Genomic DNA, 18,670 nt, shown 5'->3' on the forward strand with positions numbered 1-18,670 from the left:
TTTTTTGAGACGGAGATTCACTCGTTACCCAGGCTGGAGTGCAGTGGCGCAACTCAGCTCACCACAACCTCTGCCTCCTGGGTTCAAGTGATTCTCCTGCCTCAGCCTCCCAAATAGCTGGGACTACAGGTGTGTGCCACCATGCCTGGCTAATTTTTGTATTTTTAGTAGAGACGGGGTTTCACCATGTTGACCAGGATGGTCTCGACCTCTTGACCTTGTGATCCACCTGCCTCAGCCTCCCAAAGTGCTGGGATTACAGGTGTGAGCCACTGGGCCCAGCTTACTTCAATTTTTTTTACTTTTTAAACTTTTTAAATTTAAAACTAGGATATAAGCACCCACATTAGCCTAGGTCTACACAGAGTCAAGATCACCAGTATCACTGTCTTCCATTTCCGCATCTTGTCCTCCTGAAAGTCTTCAGAGACAATAACAAGCATGGAGCTGTCATCTCCCGTGATACCAATGCTTTCTTCTGGAATAGTTCCTGAAGGACTTGCCTGAGGCTGCTGGAGGCTGTTTTATAGTTTATATACATACATACATACGTACATACATACATAAATATATATGTAACATAGAAGGAGTATACGCTAAAATGATGATAAAAAGTATAGTAAATACATAAACCAGTAACATAGTCGTTTATTATCATCAAGTACGTTCTATACGTAATTGTAGTACTAGACTTTTATATGACTGGCTGCGCAGTAGATTTGTTTGCACCAGTCTAATCACAAACACATGAGTAATGTGTTATGCTATCATGTTAGGACAGCAGAAGGTGACAGGAATTTTTCAGCTCCAGCATAGTCTTACATGGGACCACTGTCATATACGTGGTCTGTTGACCTAAACGTTATGCAGCTAATGACTGTACATCACTATGGAGTTGATTTCAAAGCTTCCAGCCAAATTAGGATTTCTCTTTTTTTTTTTTATTGGATTTTAGGTTTTGGGGTACATGTGAAGAACATGCAAGATTGCTGCATGGTACAAATTAGGATTTCTGAAGGAAGATACCATCATATGCACTGGAGTCAATTTATTTTTTTTTTAAAGCTTTTTTTTTTTTTCTTTTTAGAGACAGAGTCTTGCTAAGTTGCCCAGGCTGGACTCAGACACCTGGGCTCAAGTGATTCTCCCGCCTCAGCCTCCCAAGTCACTGGGACTATTGCTGTGTACCACTGCATCTGGCTCTGGAGTTGGTTTATTCCTAAATACCTAGACAGCTTCTGCTCAAACTTCTATCTTGAAGCTTTAGTCACCATCAGATGTTCCAACACCTATATTTAAAATAAGCATTCTCATTCGCAACCACAAGGAAAAACACAGATGAGAGGAAGACCCTAAAATTAACTAGAGACTCAACTGAGGAAGAGAGGCAGCCATCAAGCTAACCATGTGGGTTTAAATCCCAGCTCTGTTCCATGTGCCCAGTGGAGCATTTTCAGAAAAAAAAAAAACCCAGCTCTGTCTCTCTGTGACCTTGACTTGAACAGTTACCTATTAAAGGTGCTCTACACCTGAGATTCCCTATCTGTGAAAGGGCTGTAACAGTCCTAACTTAAAGAGTTGCTGTAAAAAATAGCAAGAAAGTATCTAGTGTGATTAGCACATTGTCTGGAACATAGCTTTCTGGAAATGTCGTTATTGGTAAGTGAGCCAACACGGTAGATGAAGGTTCTTTGTTGCTTCTTCATTATTTTTTTCTGAACCCCTTCTCACAGTCCAAAATCCTTCGTTTTTTTGATCACTTAGCCCTTGTTTACATTCTTCCCCTCCCCATCCCAAAAAAGTAATCAGGCTCTTCACCGGGGTATCCTCATACTGGTGGAAGATATTGACATGTGGTAGTAGGATACATGCAAAACCCCAGAATGAACAGAGCCCTTCCCCTTGGCCCCTCATCAGTTTTACTTGGGAGAAAATCCATTATTAAATAATTGTGTCAAGAGCAAAATGTACACAAATATTAAGATCAAGGCATAAGAACTCAATAGTCTAAGTTTGTGCACATTTGCTGTTATGAATAGTTTGGAGGGAAAAAAAAAACACCTTAAAATCCCCACATTAAGCTATAATAATAACAGCTCCTGTGGACTGAGCACTTTCCTGAGCAAGACATGCAACTAAGTATGGACAAGTGGGGCATCCCTAATCCAAAATGCTCTAAAATCCAAAACTGTTTGAATGCTGACAAGACACTCAAAGGAAATACTCATGGGAGCATTTCGGATTTTGGATTTTCAGACTAAGAATGCTCAACGAGGTAAGTATGACACAAATATTCCAAAATCCGGAAAAAAAAAATATCTGAAATCTGAAACACTTTGCATCCCAAGCATTTCAGATATGGGATATTCAACCTGTATATGTATATTTTCTTGTTTATTCTTAACCACAACTCATTTATAGATGAGGAGAGTGTGATCTAGAGAGATTAAGTAACTTGTGTTAGGTTGCCCTTCTAGGAACAGATTTTAAACTCAGCTGTGTCTCACTCCAGAGTATATGCTCTTAAACACTACTCTAGCCTGTCTCCTCTGATGATGTTCTTGGAAGATGTATTTTCATCTGAAAGAGGACCTCCTGAATGCTGCTTCAGCTTAGGGAATTACTCTCTAAAGGTACAATTATGACAGTGGGAACAATTTGGAGGCAATTCTGGCTTCACTGGTGCCTTCAGCTCACTCTTTTTACATTGGAGCCAGGTCTGTGTGGTACGTATTCATTTCCTCATTCAGCGAATAACTATTCCGTTCCTGCTCTGCACCAGGCACTGTGCCAGGCATGAAGGATCAGGGAGTGGTTAGACCAGGAGTGAGAAAGAGAAGCCATGAAACATAATTTTCACCATATTTCCCATTTAATCTTCAGACTAACCCCCTATGAGCGAGTTCCTATCATTACACACATTGTGTATATAAGGAAACTGAGAAGGCGGTGTTAAGTCAAGGCTAATACCAACAGGAATTGAACCTAGACAATATGACACTAAAACTCAAGCCCGTAGCCATTTCTTCATCTCTCCAAATTGAACAATTAGCCCCTGATCATTTCCGGCTACAGCACCTTCTTTTCATCCAGTTTTTCAAAATTTTTGATGCACAGTAAGCTAAGTGTGTGTGTGATTTTGTGGCCATTCTACGATAAACGCGCAGTTCTTGTTGCATTTGCCTAGAGATTTTTTAAACTTTGCTTTAATTGCCTGCAATGCTATTATGAACAGAACAAAAACTGCTAGCAGGGCTTCCGTACTAGGTTCCAAGGGAGTAGTAGGACTTCAAAATAAACATTGACAGGGATGGAAAATGTTGAGTTGCCTTGCTTGTAGCTTTTGGCTTATTTATTTTCATTTTATGGGAACAGGCCTGTCAACTCTAAATGCATCTGGCTCTAGCAGAGGAAAGGAAAGGAAAAGCAGGAAGTCCATTTTTGGCAACAATCCGGGCAGAATGAGCCCAGGGGAGACAGCATCATTTAACAAAACATCTGGAAAAAGTAAAGTTACTTTATTACAATATCTTTGCTTGATTTTGCATGCCGGATGATTTAGATATTTTACTGTCTAAGTACTTCCTCTGAATTTTTTATTCTTTTTTATTTCTATGAACGTTAATATTGTCTTAGTATAAATTTTTGTAATTGCTAATTTATACTTACTAAAAATAGCATTTCAGGCCCGGTGCAGTGGCTCACACCTGTAATCCCAGCACTTTTGGAGGCCGAGGCAGGTGGATCACTTGAAGTCAGGAGTTCTAGACTCACCTGGACAACATGGTGAAACCCCGTCTCTACTAAAAATACAAAAATTAGTCAGGTGTGGTGGCTCACGCCTGTAATCACAGCTACAGGAGAGGCTGAGCAAGAGAATCGCTTGCCCAGAAGGCAGAGGTTGCAGTGAGCTAAGAGCATGCCACTGCACCCCAGCCTGGGCAACACAGCAGGATTCCATCTCAAAAATAAATAAACAAATAAATAACATTTCACTGAAGATGTTCAGTGTTTGCCTCAAAGTAAAAATTAGAGGCACCTTGGAATACTCAAGTGGTTTCTTGGAACTGTTCTCTTCACCATTATAACTCCAGAAGACATATCTATTTCTAGTTACTTTTTATTATGAAAGTAATAAATTGTCATAGTTAAAAACTCAAAACAATACAGAGTATTATTAAAATTCCTTTCCACTCAATGTCCTGGTGCTATTCCCCAGAGGTAACCACTGTTAAGTTTGTGTTTTGTTCAAGAAAAAATAAGATCCCTTTAAAGATAATCCAAATGGGATACAGGCATGCTTTGGAGATATTTCAGGTTTGGTTCCAGACCACTACAATAAAGTGAGTCACATTAAGTTTTTTGTTTCCCAGTACCTATAAAAGCTATGTCTACACTATATCATAGTCTATTAAGTGGGCAATAGCATTATGTCTAAAAACAATGCACATACCTTCAATAGAAAATACTTTATTGATACAAAATGCTAACAATCATCTGAGCCTTTAGCAAGTCGTAATCTTTTTGCTGGTGGAGGGTGTTGCCTCGATGTTGATGGCTGCTGATTCAGCAGGTGGGTGGTTGCTGAAGGCTGGGGTGTCTGGCAGTATCTTACAAGACAATAGTGAAGTTTGCCACATCAACCAACTCTTCCTTTTACAAAAGATTTCTCTGTATCATGCGATGCTGTTTGATAGCACTTTACTCACCGTAGAACTTTCAAAGCTGGAGTCAGTCCTCTCAAACCCCGTTGCTGCTTTATCAACTAAATGTATGAAATATTCTAAATCCTTTGTTGTCATTTCAACAATGTTCATGGGTTCTTCACCAAGAGTAGATTCCATCTCAAGAAACCACTTTATTTGTTCATCCGTTAAGAAGCAACTCCTCATTCATTCAAGTTTTATCATGAGATTTCGGCAATGCAGTCACATTTGCAGGCTACACTTCTTTGCTGTTACTCATATCTACAGTTACTCTCTCCACTGAGGTTTTAAACCCCTCCAAGTCATCCATGAAGTTTGGAATTAACTTCTCCCAAACTTCTCTTAATGTTGCTCTTTTGACCTCCTCCCGTGAATCATAAATGCTCTTAAGAGCATCTAGAATGGTGAATCTTCCTAGGAGGTTTTTATTTTATTTTCACCAGATCCATCAGAGGAATCACAATCTATGGCAGCTTTAGCCTTCTAACATTTATTTCTTAAATAAGACTTAAAAGTCCAAATTACTCTTTGTCCATAGGCTGCAGACTGGATACTGTGTTAGCAGACATGAAAAATCATGCTGTAAACAGGCATGCTGTCATGTAGGCTTTGTTGTTCCATTTATAGAACACTGGCAGAGTAGATTTAGCATGATTCCGAAGGGCCCTAGGATTTTCAGAATGGTCCATGAGCACTGGCTTCAATTTAAAGTCACCTGTTGCATTAGCCTCTAACAAGAGACAGCCTTTTCTTTGAAGCCAGGCATTGACTTCTCTTCTCTTTAGCTATGAAAGTCCTAGATGACATCTTCCAATAGAAGGCTGTTTCATTTACAGTAAAAATCTGTTGTTCAATGTAGCCACCTTCATCAATGATCTTAGCTACATCTTGCAAATAACTTGCTGTAGCTTCTCCATCAGTACTGCTGATTATATGTTATGGAGACGGCTTCTTTCCTTAAACCTCATGAGCCAACCTCTGCTAGTTTCCCGCTTTTCTTCTGCAGCTTCCTCACTTCTCTCAACCTTCATAAAACTGAAGAGAATTCAGGGCTTTGCTCTCAATTAGGCTTTGGCTTAAAGTATATTGTGGCTGGTTTAATCTTCTATCTAAACCACTAAAGCTTTCTCCATATCAGCAATAAGGCTGTTTTGCTTTCCTATCATTTGTGTGTTCACTGGAGTAGCACTTTTAATTTCATTCAGGAACTTTTCCTTTGCATTCATAACTTAGCTAACTGTTTATCACAAGACACCTAGGTTTTGACCTATCTTGGCTTTTGACATGGCTTCGTCACTAAGCTTATTTATAACTTTTGATTTCAAGTGAGAAACATGTGACTCTCCCTTTCACTTGAACATTTAGAGGCCACTGTAGGGTTATTAATTGGCCTTATGTCGATATCATTCTGTCTCATGGAATAATGAGGCCTGAGGAGAGGGACAGAGATGGGTGAACAGCTGGTGGGGTAGAGCAGTCAGAGCACACATATTTATCAATTAAGTTTACCATCTTATGTAAACTTAAGACAATTAACAATAAAACATCAAAGATCACTCGTCACAGATCACAACAGATATAATGGTTAAAAGTTTGAAATTTTGCAAGAATTACTAAAATGTGATACAGAGACACACAGTGAGTGCATGCTGTTGGAAAAATTGCACCAACAAACTTGCTGGAGGCAGGGTTGCCCCAAACTTTAAATTTGTGAAAAATGCAGCATCTGCAAAGTGCAATAAAACAAAGCACAATGAAACAAGGTATGCCTGTATAACCAAACACACTTGTATAACCTTTATACTTGCTATAACTGTTCACATAATTTTCTGTACATATAGCTTCCTTATTCTCTCTAATGCCTGTGTGGTGGCCCACTGCATGGACATACTGTCATTTATTTAATCGATTCTTCACTGATCCATTTGGGTTGCTTCTTGGTTTTGTTTTCATTTGTTATTTCCTATGAAAAACAATGCTAGAGTGAATACCCTTGTACATCTATTGTTTATTTGTGCAAATATACCACAACACAGATGAAGTACAGAGGCAAAGAACTTCCAGGCTTTTAATTTAAATTGATGTTGCTACACTCATTTTGTTTTGTTTCTTGTGGGGTTTTGTTTGATTTTATTTTTTATATTTTATAGAGATGGGTTCTCACAATGTTGCCCAGGCTGGTCTTGAACTTCTGGGCTCAAGCAGTCCTCCCACCCTGACCTCCCAAAGTGCTGGGATTACAGGTGTGAACCAGCACACCCAGCCACCACACTCATTTTAAAACTAAGTAGCCACCATGTTGTTTTAAGGTTGTAAACTAACTCACAAGTAAAATCCAACAGGTATTCTGATGTGGTTTACATGCTGTGACTGTTTACTGGGATGTTGTTCAGGTTTATCTTTCAAAAATATTTAAAGTTTTCTACACTAATCTGCGGCTAATCTCTTGGGTGGTTTAGGTTCCTGTGAAGGAATTCGACAGACCTGGGAGGAATCTTCTTCCCCTCTCAACCCAACCACCTCCCTCAGCGCGATCATTAGAACTCCCAAATGTTATCATATCTCGTCGCTGAATGAAAATGCTGCCAAACGTCTATGTCGCAGGTATTCTCAGAAGCTAATCCAGCACACCGCCTGTCAGCTGCTAAGAACTTACCCTGCTGCCACCCGCATCGACTCCTCCAACCCGAACCCCCTCATGTTCTGGCTCCATGGGATACAGCTTGTGGCACTCAACTACCAGACCGATGGTAAGGGGCCTGCATGCTCACCTCTCTCCTTTGCATCTTACATTTCAGTAAGTGCAGTTTGACAACATTTTTTCAAAGGGGCAAGATTCCAGACTGGGGCACACTGTGTGTGAGGCTGAAAATATGATGACAGAACAGAAGTGAATTTGATACTGAATTGTGCCTCTGATGTTTCAGATTAAGGTAATAGAAAAGAACCTCGAACGGGCCTGTAAGGTCTCCTGATCCTGCCCCTTTTTAATGCAATTTTCAAATACCAGGCTGCTCTTGACAGAGCCGTGCCCAATTTATGTTAAAGCTCTTTTGGAGCAGGGATTTCCTAACACCGCATAGTTAGCCTGTCTCACTCTGCAGTTATTCTTGCAGTCAAAAACGAGTGTTGCTCCAACCACTTTGCAAATTACAACCATTTTAGCTTCTTCTTATCCTTTTGGAATTGAGATGGAGAATAATGGTCAGTGCCCTCAGAGTAGCTAGCAAAAGGAACACAAGTATGTGAAGTACCTGAACAGAGTAAGTAGTGATCATGTTTCTCCACTAGACTCTGATATGAGGCCTACATCTCCAGAGTAAAAGCTGTCATTTATTGCATGCTCACTGTGCATTAGGCAGTATGCTGAATTTTTGACCCCCTACTATCTTATCTTTACAACAGCCCTAAAGTTGGGTACCTTTATGATCCCCATTTCTCAGATGAGCAAACCAAGGCACAAATTGGTTAATTTGTTCAAGGTTACAGGATGACTTGTAATAAATTCAAGGAGTCTAGAAGTTTAAAGCATAAAGTATTTTGTTTCCACTTGGTTATGGGGGAGGAGAGGTGCTACAGAAGGTGGGGAAAGAGAAGACAAGTGTTTCCTAAAATCTCATTCATAAACCACAGTCTTTCTTTTGAACAGTCAAGCAGCAGGCAGCCATTATCACTCATCTCACGTGAACTGAATCCAGTCTCATCTAACCATGCTGAACCACAAACCACAGTATGGCCTTGTCTCCAGCTGAGGTCAAACCTCAGCTTTAGCTCTGGGACCAGCTAGCTACATGGCACTGGTGCCAACAATACCCGTTGGTGGATAATCCCAGGGACATACGATTAGAGGAGATACTGGTCACATTTCTGCCCATGTTGTATGTGCTGCTTTCAATTGAAATTTAAAAAGACAATGCCAGTGAAGTACCATAATTAGCATAGTACCTGGCACATAGAAAGCATTCCTCAAAGGTTAACTATCATTGAGTGTGTTTGATAAGTTATGAAAACAGTATAATTTGGGCTCACAAATGAAAATAATCATGAAATACTCTCAAAGTTGTAAAAAATTTATTTTCTATTTCCGTTCATTCTTTCCTGAGTGGCTTGTGGGTTCACATCTCTAGCCCTGTCGATAGTCCTGTATCCACTGGTGCCATTGGCTATTATACCAGCATCTTTTAAGTACACTGAAGTGACTATCAAAGGATTTTCTCAAGGAAATGGAAGTGCGTTTGGTTTTAGATGTGCCCTTTCTCCAGAAGTGCCAGGACTGGTACAGACACACTGACTCCACTGATGGCAAAAGGGAGCCACAGGTGAAGGGGACACAGGGAGCTGCCACTCCGTGGGCCACCCTGCAGTCCAGAAGTACAGACTAAGGCTGCCTGTCCTCCACTCACCTCTAATGGCTTTGCCTTTCTTTCAAATAAAGTTGAGATTGGGAGTACATCTTTAAGCCATCCCACTCAAATGACAAGTTTCTCTGCACAATCTTCCAAACTGGGAAAAAGTGCTATCATATAACCTCTCTCCATTCAATGTGCTGAGTAAACACCTCCCATGTTGGACAAAGTACAAGCTACATGCAGTATCAGTGTGTACATCTGTAAAAATGGTCTTCATTTCTGCAAACTAGGGGTAGAGCCTGGTTTAATATTAATACTTTGCACACAGTAGATGCTCAGTAAATGCTTAGACAAAAGAAAAACCTCTTTAAAAAAAAAAATTATTCTTTTTTGAATAACAGACTTTCCCAAACCTCAAATATAGGGATAAATATGAGAATGGTGTCTACATAATGCAGAGTATTTTAAGGAGTAGAAGACCATCAGGGCAGTGGTATGCTCGATCTATCATGTGCGTTGATTCAGAGGTATAGCAGGGTTACACAGATTTGTGCACACTCTTTCACTTCATTAGAATGAAGATTTTTAAAATGAAGATTTTAAAAATGAAGAGTTTATAGCCCCAGATGAAGCTCTGGGACCACGTCCAGGGGACAGCAAAAGGGTCCCACCTTTATTCCAAACTGTGCAGCTCCACATGGATCTCTTTTACATGTTAGGCCAGCAAATAAGATTTCAGTTAAGATACTGAGCATCAGGGGAAAGAGCTGATACATGCTGGGCTTAATACCTAGAGGATGGGTTGATAGGTGCAGCAAACCACCATGGCACATGTTTACCTATGTAACAAACGTGCACATCCTGCATAGGTACCCTGGAACTCAAAAAAATAATTGTTAAAAAGCTTCAAAGTTTTAATAGCTTTAGAGTTTTGGCTTTACAGCTTTAATGTTTTGGGAAATTATTAGGATAGACATGGTGGTGCTACTGAAGTCACTTGAGGTTGATGTCATGATGACAAAAAAGTTACTGTTTATTGAGTACCTTGTATGTGCCAAATCTCATTTACTGTATCCACTCCCCTGTAAGATGTACATCACATGGCTCAGTAGTTAAGATTGGGAACAACGGGTCAGGCAATCTGGGCTCAAATTATAGCATCCACCACTTACTAGTTACGTTCCTTGGGTATTTTCATTTCCTTGTGCTTCAGTTTCCTCAACCATAAAAATGGAGATGCTAAAAGGATCTGCTTCATAGGTTATTGGGAGGTGCACATAAAGTGTGCTTAGAATGGTATCTGGTCCTTAGAGTGCAGAGTGTGAGCTGTCATTGCTGCTGTTAGTGCTATATGTCCATTTCACCTTTACCAACCCCATATGAGCTAGTTGGCTTTACACTCTTCGCCACTTTCACCATGTCTGTGTTCCTCTGTGACAGAGTGGCCTGAGAAGAGAATTTTCTCCCAGTGCAGGTGAGGCAGCACGGCCACAATGAACCAGTCACATCAGGACTGGCAGGGACCTGAGAAATGAGGTCCTCTGTACTATACTCATTTTACAGATAAGGAGCTGTCATATGTCTAAGACATCTTACATCAGAAATCCTGCACACAATACTGGCCAACCCCACAGACGTGGAAAAATTTTACAGACAAGACAAGTAAAGGCTAACTTCTCCTTGCTCCAAGGCACTTACTGCACTTTGCCTTGATCCATGTACAAAGTTCATTCTTGCACATGGAAGGAATCTATCCGAGGGAATATTCATCAGATGTGTCTCATCAACTCAGTTGGGCAACTTCTATTCAGACTTGCACCATGAGATGAGCATTTCAGTGTGTAAGAGCCCAGAAAGAGTGCAGGAATCCAATCATTCATCAAAGAACTGTGCCAAACAAAATTTGGCAACAAAAACCTCAAAGCCTTTGTGAGGATTCCTGATGTTTATGATTGAGGAGATTGTGGACATGATGTGAATCAGATGTGATAGGGTTTTTTTTTTTTTTTTTTCATGTTTACAACTTTTTTTAAAAGAAGTAGATGTAATTTATGGGTTGAAATTGAGATTTCAAAGAAAAGCATGTTTTTTTCTGGCTATTCTCCTTTCTTTTACAATTAAGATTTTATCTTACATTTGAAATAGCAAGAATTGTCCATACAGTTATCTGCATGGTTTAGAGATAAGCCATTATTCCTTTCCAAAATTTAGTATAAAATGAGGTACAGTTGCCCCTCCATATCCTTGGGTTCCACATCTGTGGATTCAACCAGCTGTGGGTTGAAAATATTCATTAAAAAAATGGATGGTGGCATGTGCACTGAACATACACAGCCTGTTTCCTTGTTATTTTTCCCTAAACAATACGGTATGGCAACCATTTACATAGCATTATTAAGTAATCTAGAGATGATTTTAAGTATACAGAAAGGGAACATATATTCAGGGCCACTTTAATCTATGCTCCAGGGGAAAAAGAAAAAGTATACAGAAGGATGGTATAGGTTATAATGCAAATTCTACACCATTTATATCACGGACCTGAGCATCTGTGGATTTTGGTAACTTCTCATAGTCCTGGAACCAATCCCCCATGGTCAACTGTATTTTCACAAGATTTTTCAGACAGATGTAGCAAATTTTTATTTGCAAAGGGGTTTTCAAGTGGTGGAACCTGGTTTGGTGTGGTAACACTGGCCCATAGACTGTAAACCCCACAGGGACAGGAATTTTTCTCTTATTACCTGCTGTATCTGATCCCTAACACAACCTGGCACATAATAGGCATTTATCAATCTGTGGGATGAATGGGTGATTATCTCTTTCATACTGGAGCTTAGGGACAGCGTCTCGCTTTGTCATGGGGCTGGAGTGCAGTGGCACAATCCTGGCTCACCACAACCACTGCCTCAGCCTCCCAAGTAGCTGGGACTACAGGCACACACTACCACGCCTGGTTAATTTTTTGTATTTTAGTACAGACGGAGTTTCACCATGTTGGCCAGGATGGTCTCAATCTCCTGACCTCGTGATCTGCCCACATTGGCCTCCTAAAGTGCTGGGACTTCAAGCATGAGCCACTGTGCCTGGCCCTTGAATTTTAAATTTATAAGATGATACTTAAATGACAAAGTAACAAGCTATGTTGGCTTTGTTGTTATTTTACAGATCTCCCTTTACATTTAAATGCTGCAATGTTTGAGGCAAATGGTGGTTGTGGTTATGTTTTGAAGCCTCCAGTTCTGTGGGACAAGAACTGTCCCATGTATCAGAAGTTTTCTCCACTGGAAAGAGATCTGGACAACATGGACCCTGCAGTCTATTCTTTAACCGTAAGCACGTCCCTATTGAAAGAACATAAGGTCGAGTTTAAGCCTTCCTGAAAATGAACTGGTTTTGAATTCAAGGCCTTGCAAAGCTGTCATGTCACAATTTTGGTCATACAGATTTAGTTCCCAGAATCACTTCTTTATCTCCCAGGAAGCAGTAGCTATGGCTAGGCAAGTTGTCGCCAGACACTGTGTTTGCCAGAGCCCAGCAGGTGGGATCATGAGGTCCCTGCTTCACCTGATGTACTGATGATGCTAACTCTGTCTTCCAGGGCCCACAGAATCATAATTATGAGTATATCCCATGAAAGTTGGTGAGCTGTTTATTAGGTCAGCTCATGTTAAGCTCCAAAAGCTCTAAGATCAGACGAATTTGCATCAATATATAAATACAATTAAATATATTTCCTCCTTGTAATTAAACCTTTACCATTCCTGTGCCTTTCCTTATTCCTTTTCACCTAATTAACTTATTGTCAAAAGTCCACAGACTCCTCTTAAAAACAGAGACCTGGCCAGGTCTGGTGGCCCACGCCTGTAATCCCAGCACCTTGGGAGGCCAAGGCAAGCAGATTGCTTTGAACTCAAGAGTTCAAGGCCAGCCTGAGCAACATGGCGAAACTCTGTTTCTACAAAAAATAACAAAAAAGGTAGTTGGGCATGGTGGCTATTTGGGAGTCTGAGGCTAGAGAATCACTTGAGTCCAGAAAGTGGAGATTGCAATGAGCCAAGATTGCACCACTACACTCCAGCCTGGCTGGCAGAGCGAGACCCTCAACAACACAAAACAACAACAACAACAACAACAACGACAACAACAAACAGCAGAGACCTGGTCATCTCTTTCCACCTTTAGATCTTATCTCCCTCCATAGGAAGAATGCCAAGCAGCCCTCCAAGTATGAACCCCCCCCCACCCATTCACAGACTTTCCTACCGCTCAAACTGCTTTTTCTCTTTCCCTAAGACAGTAGGGAAGTAGCCCCTTTCCTATTTGTTTATTTTAGCTAGAGGTGAGGGTAGTTTTATCTGTTTACAGAAAGCTGTGAATTAATTCCTAACATGTCTGCAACTTGCCCCAAAATGAAACTATTCAAGAAAAAGACTTTGAAGTTATAAAACATATTCCTATGGCATTTTGAACAGAATATTAGTAACAAATTTATGATTATCTTGCATAAAGTTGTCTTTCCTCTAGCCTTTTGTGAGAAATTTAACTACATCTTAATTGTTTGGTTTTTGAAGATACTTGAATGTTTTGATAGTTGAAAGGTTACAGTTAAGTAAATGATGTTGACCAAATAGGCTTCTTACATGATTCTAGTCATGCGATTACCCGGTCACAATCACTTACTTTTTTTTTTTTTTTTTTTTTTTTTTTTTTTTTTTTTTTTTTTTTTTTTTTTTTTTTTTTTTTTTTTTTTTGGAACGGAGTTTCGCTCTTGTTACCCAGGCTGGAGTGCAATGGCGCGATCTTGGCTCACTGCAACCTCCGCCTCCTGGGTTCAGGCGATTCTCCTGCCTCAGCTTCCTGAGTAGCTGGGATTACAGGCACGCACCACCATGCCCAGCTAATTTTTTGTATTTTTTAGTAGAGACGGGGTTTCACCGTGTTGACCAGGATGGTCTCGATCTCTTGACCTCGTGATCCACCCGCCTCGGCCTCCCAAAGTGCTGGGATTACAGGCTTGAGCCACCGCGCCCGGCAATCACTTACTTTTTAAACAGTTTTGTTAATCATTCACTTTGCCCATTCCAGTGTTCTTGGACTTCCTTTGCAGAGGGAAGCAGTGAGGTGTAGAGGTTGTCTTTGCTTTTCATCCTTGGTGACGTTGGTCCCTTGTGTCTCCCTCGCCATAGATTGTCTCTGGTCAGAATGTGTGCCCCGGTAACAGCACAGGAAGCCCATGCATTGAAGTCGACGTCCTGGGCATGCCTCTGGACAGCTGCCATTTCCGCACGAAGCCCATCCATCGAAACACCCTGAACCCCATGTGGAACGAGCAGTTTCTTTTCCGCATTCATTTCGAAGATCTTGTATTTCTTCGTTTCGCAGTTGTGGAAAACAACAGTTCAGCGGTGACGGCGCAGAGAATCATTCCACTGAAAGCTTTAAAACGAGGTAGAATCAAATTGTCCAAATGTTAATAATTGTCGTAGCTAGGTGGTGGGTGCCAGAATTTCCTTATACTCTTCTTTCTTATGTTTGACATTTTCCTATTAAGAAGTTGAAATAAGCAAAAGGAAATACAAATTTGAGCACTTTTGAAGCATGTCTCAAAAGAAGTTTTTCTTTTTTTATTTATTTTGTTTTTTGGCAGAGGCTCGCTCTGTTGCCAGGCTGGAGTGCAGTGGCACAATCTCCGCTCACTGCAACCTCTGCCTTTTGGGTTCAAGCAATTCCCCTGCCTCAGCCTCCCAAGTAGCTGGGATCACAGGCACACGCCACCATGCCTGGCTAATTTCTTGTATTTTAGTAGAGCTGGGGTTTCACCACGTTGGCCAGGATGATCTCAATCTCCTGACCATGTGATCCGCCTGCCTCAGTCTCCCAAAGAACTGGGATTACAGTCTTTTACATTTTTTAAAAGTCTGAGGTGACTGACAATATCCCTTGTAAAGTACAGCCTCACCCATGCCTGCTGAGATCAGAAGCAATGGTGGTTGCACTCTCATTTCCACGTTTTTCTTCCAAAATACTACCCACGGCACTGCTGGCAGTATGAAAACAGGGACTGAAATAAGAAGAGGAAACAGATGTGGGAGGGGCCTGGTGTGGTGGTGGCATAAGTGACCACGTGGTTGTCATCTGTGCCTGGCAGAAGTCCAGTATTGGAAACTGGGGCTGGGTTTCAGGTGCAGGAAGAGGGGAATGGAGGATTCTGGGCAAAGGCTAGAGCTGTTGGCTTGTGAACTGGCTTTGTGGTGGCACTCTGACAAATTTCAGCCTGTGCAGTGTTTTTAAACTTTGATGTACATAGGAATCTCCTGGGACTCTGGGTAATAACATGCAGATTGTGATTCAGTGGCCTCAGGTGGAGACTGACAGGTTCCTTTTTTAACACTCCCAGGTGCACTGGCTCTGATGGTCTCCTTTGAGCACCAATATTCAAAGTACACACTTCCTCTCCCAGCCACACTCGGAACTCCAGAAACACATTACAATTTCCTAGTTTGTGTTCCTTTCCTTTTTTCTCTTCTCTGTGCAAATAGTCCGTGGTCATTTAATTAGTCTGCTCAGGCTGCCATCGTGGAATACCACAGACGAGATGACTTGAACAACAGAAATGGATTTCCTTACAGTTCTGAAGGCTTGAAGTCTCAGATCAGGGGGTTGGCAGATTTGGTTCCTTCTGGGGCCTCTTCTTGGCTTGCAGATGGTCACCTGCTCACCATGTCCTCACACAGTCATCCCTCTATGTTGTCTTCGTCCTAATCCCCTCGTCTCATAAGGATACCAGTCCCACTTGATTAAGGTCCAACCTAATGATCCCATCTTAACTTAATTACCTCTTTAAAGGCCCTCTCTTGAAATATAGCTCACATTCTGAGGTACTGAGGGTTAGGACTTCTACACAGGAGTGGGGAGAGTATGGGGTCAGGGGGAGACACATCAGCCCATACTGTTATTACAGAATGTGAGAAAGTACATAGAAACAAAAACAATTTTTTAAAAAATTATCCATTTTCCATCTCTCCAACACAGTCACTTTTGGTGTGTAAGTCTTGCAGGCTTTCTCTTCCCATGTATGTAACATATAAGCATACATATATATATTTTTAACAAATGGGCATTCTACTAATCTTAGTGTTTTATAACTTATGGTTTTCACTTACTAACGTACATAGGGTAAGAGTGAGCAACCTTTCATGTTAATAACTATACATGTACATTACCACTTTTATCAGCTGTGTATTCCACTTCATGCTTAAGTCATACCATAATCTATAACCAATCTCCCATCATGGGAATATTCTATTATCACTAAAGCTGCTCTGAGATGGAACATTTGTAAAACAGGGTCTGTTAGTAATCAGGTTTTTCTACTACATCAGGTTTTGTCTGAGTGTAAGATTTTCTGTTTGAGTCTAAGTTGGAAACAGTACTCAGACAAGTTAAGTGCCATTGGGTAGCTAAGGGGGCAGCAGTCTCCTGGTGAAAAGGCGCCTGTTGGTTGCATGCCTGTTGCCATCCCTGCCCATTTTAAGGTTTTCTTTCTACCTGTCATTTACTGACCTCCGTGGATCATCTTCTAAGCAGTGCATGGTTAACGAGCCTTTCCCAATTCTGCATTACTGCAGGATATCGCCATCTTCAGCTGCGAAACCTTCACAATGAAGTCTTGGAAATCTCTAGTTTATTCATTAACAGCAGAAGGATGGAAGAAAATTCCTCTGGCGGTACCATGTCAGCCTCTTCGGTAATGTAGTTCTGTTTCACTCAGCATATTTATGGGATCGCTACTCTGAAGGTGGGCTTTTTTGTGGACCAGCAAAATGGCCAGTGTGAGTTATTAATCAGGTAGCTATGGAAATAACGACAATAATGGCTGACACATGGCACTTACTGAGCACTTTACATATATACTAACTCAGTCCTCTCATGTCCAGCAGTAGCTATTAGTATCATCTGCATTTTACAGATGAGGAAGGTAGAGCTAAGTACATCTGAGGTCATACAGCTAGCAAGCAGCAGTCCAATATTTAAACCCAGCTTGTAGTAACAAAGCCCATATATTATAGTGTCTATCAGGGAAGTGAGCCAAATATTAAAAGTGAGGGAGAGGCTTATCAAGCAAAGCCTATTAGGCAACATTTCCAATACTTCTAGAAACTTTAGGTTAAACCAAGAAAATATTTTGCTTCTTCAGCAGTCCAGGCAAAGTCTTGGGCAAATGTCACAGGCAGAGCAAGGCTGGGGTGAGCAATAGGCTCTACCGGCGATGCATAACTTGTACCTTGGTGCCTGGGAGATGCAGAATCTGCACCCTTGAGAATGGAAGAAGGACACTGTAGAAAGTGCCAGAGCTGCAGAACCTGCCTCTTTTTTCCAGAGTCAGGTTGTCACTCTGTTGTCCAGGTTGGAGTGCATTGATGCCAACCTGGCTCACTGCAGCCTCCACTTTCCTGGCTCAAACAATTCTCCCACCTCAGCCTACCGAGTAGATGGGACCACAGGCATGTGCCACTATGCCCAGCTAATTTTTTTTTTTCTGTAGAGATGGGGTCTCACTATATTGCCCAGGTTGGTCTCAAACTCCTGGACTCAAGCGATTCTCCCACCTTGGCCTCCCAAGGTGGTAGGATCACAGGCATGAGCTACTGTGCCTGGCCAGAACCTGCATTTTAACAAGTTCCCCATGGAAGCGTGGTGCCCACTAAAGTTTGAGGACACTTGGACCAGGACCCCTCACTAATGCAGGATGGTTTCTTTAGCTAAGAAACTGGGCTGAAGGCCGGGTGCGGTGGCTCAAGCCTGTAATCCCAGCACTTTGGGAGGCCGAGGCGGGTGGATCACGAGGTCAAGAGATCGAGACCATCCTGGTCAACACGGTGAAACCCCGTCTCTACTAAAAATACAAAAAATTAGCTGGGCATGGTGGTGCGTGCCTGTAATTCCAGCTACTCAGGAGGCTGAGGCAGGAGAATTGCCTGAACCCAGGAGGCGGAGGTTGCGGTGAGCCGAGATCGCGCCATTGCACTCCAGCCTGGGTAACAAGAGCGAAACTCCGTCCCAAAAAAAAAAAAAAAAAGAAAAGAAACTGGGCTGAGCGCAGTGGCTCATGCCTGGGATCCCAACACGTTGGGAGGCCAAAGCAGAAGGATAGCTTGAAGTCCAGAGTTGAAGGTCAGCTTGGGCAAGACCCCATCTCTATAAAAAAAATTTTTTTAATTGCCTGGGCAGAGTGACAAGCACCTGTAGTCCCAGCTAGTTTGGCGGCTGAGACATGAAAATTGCTTAAGCCCAGGAGTTTGAGGTTACAGTGAGGTATGATAACACCACTGCACTCCAGCACGTACAACAGAGTGAGACCCCATCTCTAAAAAGTTATTTTTAAAACAACTACTTTAATTGGCTAATTCCATTACGCTTCCTCTTTAAACAAAAATTTGAAAAGCTTGTCCATTGGTTACCCTCTTTACATGTTTAATAATGTGATTACTTTTGTGTCAATCTCAGACTCAACATAGTCTTTTTTTTTTTTTTTTTTTTTTTTTTTGGAAACGGAGTTTCGCTCGTTACCCAGGCTGGAGTGCAATGGTGCAATCTTGGCTCACCGCAACC

At 41.5% G+C, this 18,670-nt stretch overlaps 1 protein-coding gene across 1 annotated transcript in view; it reads left to right on the forward strand.

The window, feature by feature from the left end:
- The window catches only part of LOC108281689 (1-phosphatidylinositol 4,5-bisphosphate phosphodiesterase epsilon-1), a 143,792-nt gene that overhangs the window by 109,744 nt on the left and 15,378 nt on the right, over positions 1-18,670 (forward strand). The window contains exons 20-24 of the mRNA XM_017497371.1: positions 3,376-3,507; positions 7,166-7,456; positions 12,224-12,387; positions 14,245-14,506; positions 16,687-16,805. Of these exons, the coding sequence (XP_017352860.1) occupies positions 3,376-3,507; positions 7,166-7,456; positions 12,224-12,387; positions 14,245-14,506; positions 16,687-16,805 (968 nt within the window). The remainder of the gene's footprint in view (positions 1-3,375; positions 3,508-7,165; positions 7,457-12,223; positions 12,388-14,244; positions 14,507-16,686; positions 16,806-18,670) is intronic.

This window comes from Cebus imitator, unplaced genomic scaffold (genome assembly GCF_001604975.1).
Source record: "Cebus imitator isolate Cc_AM_T3 unplaced genomic scaffold, Cebus_imitator-1.0 Scaffold230, whole genome shotgun sequence".
In the NCBI taxonomy this organism is placed as follows: Eukaryota; Metazoa; Chordata; class Mammalia; order Primates; family Cebidae; genus Cebus; species Cebus imitator.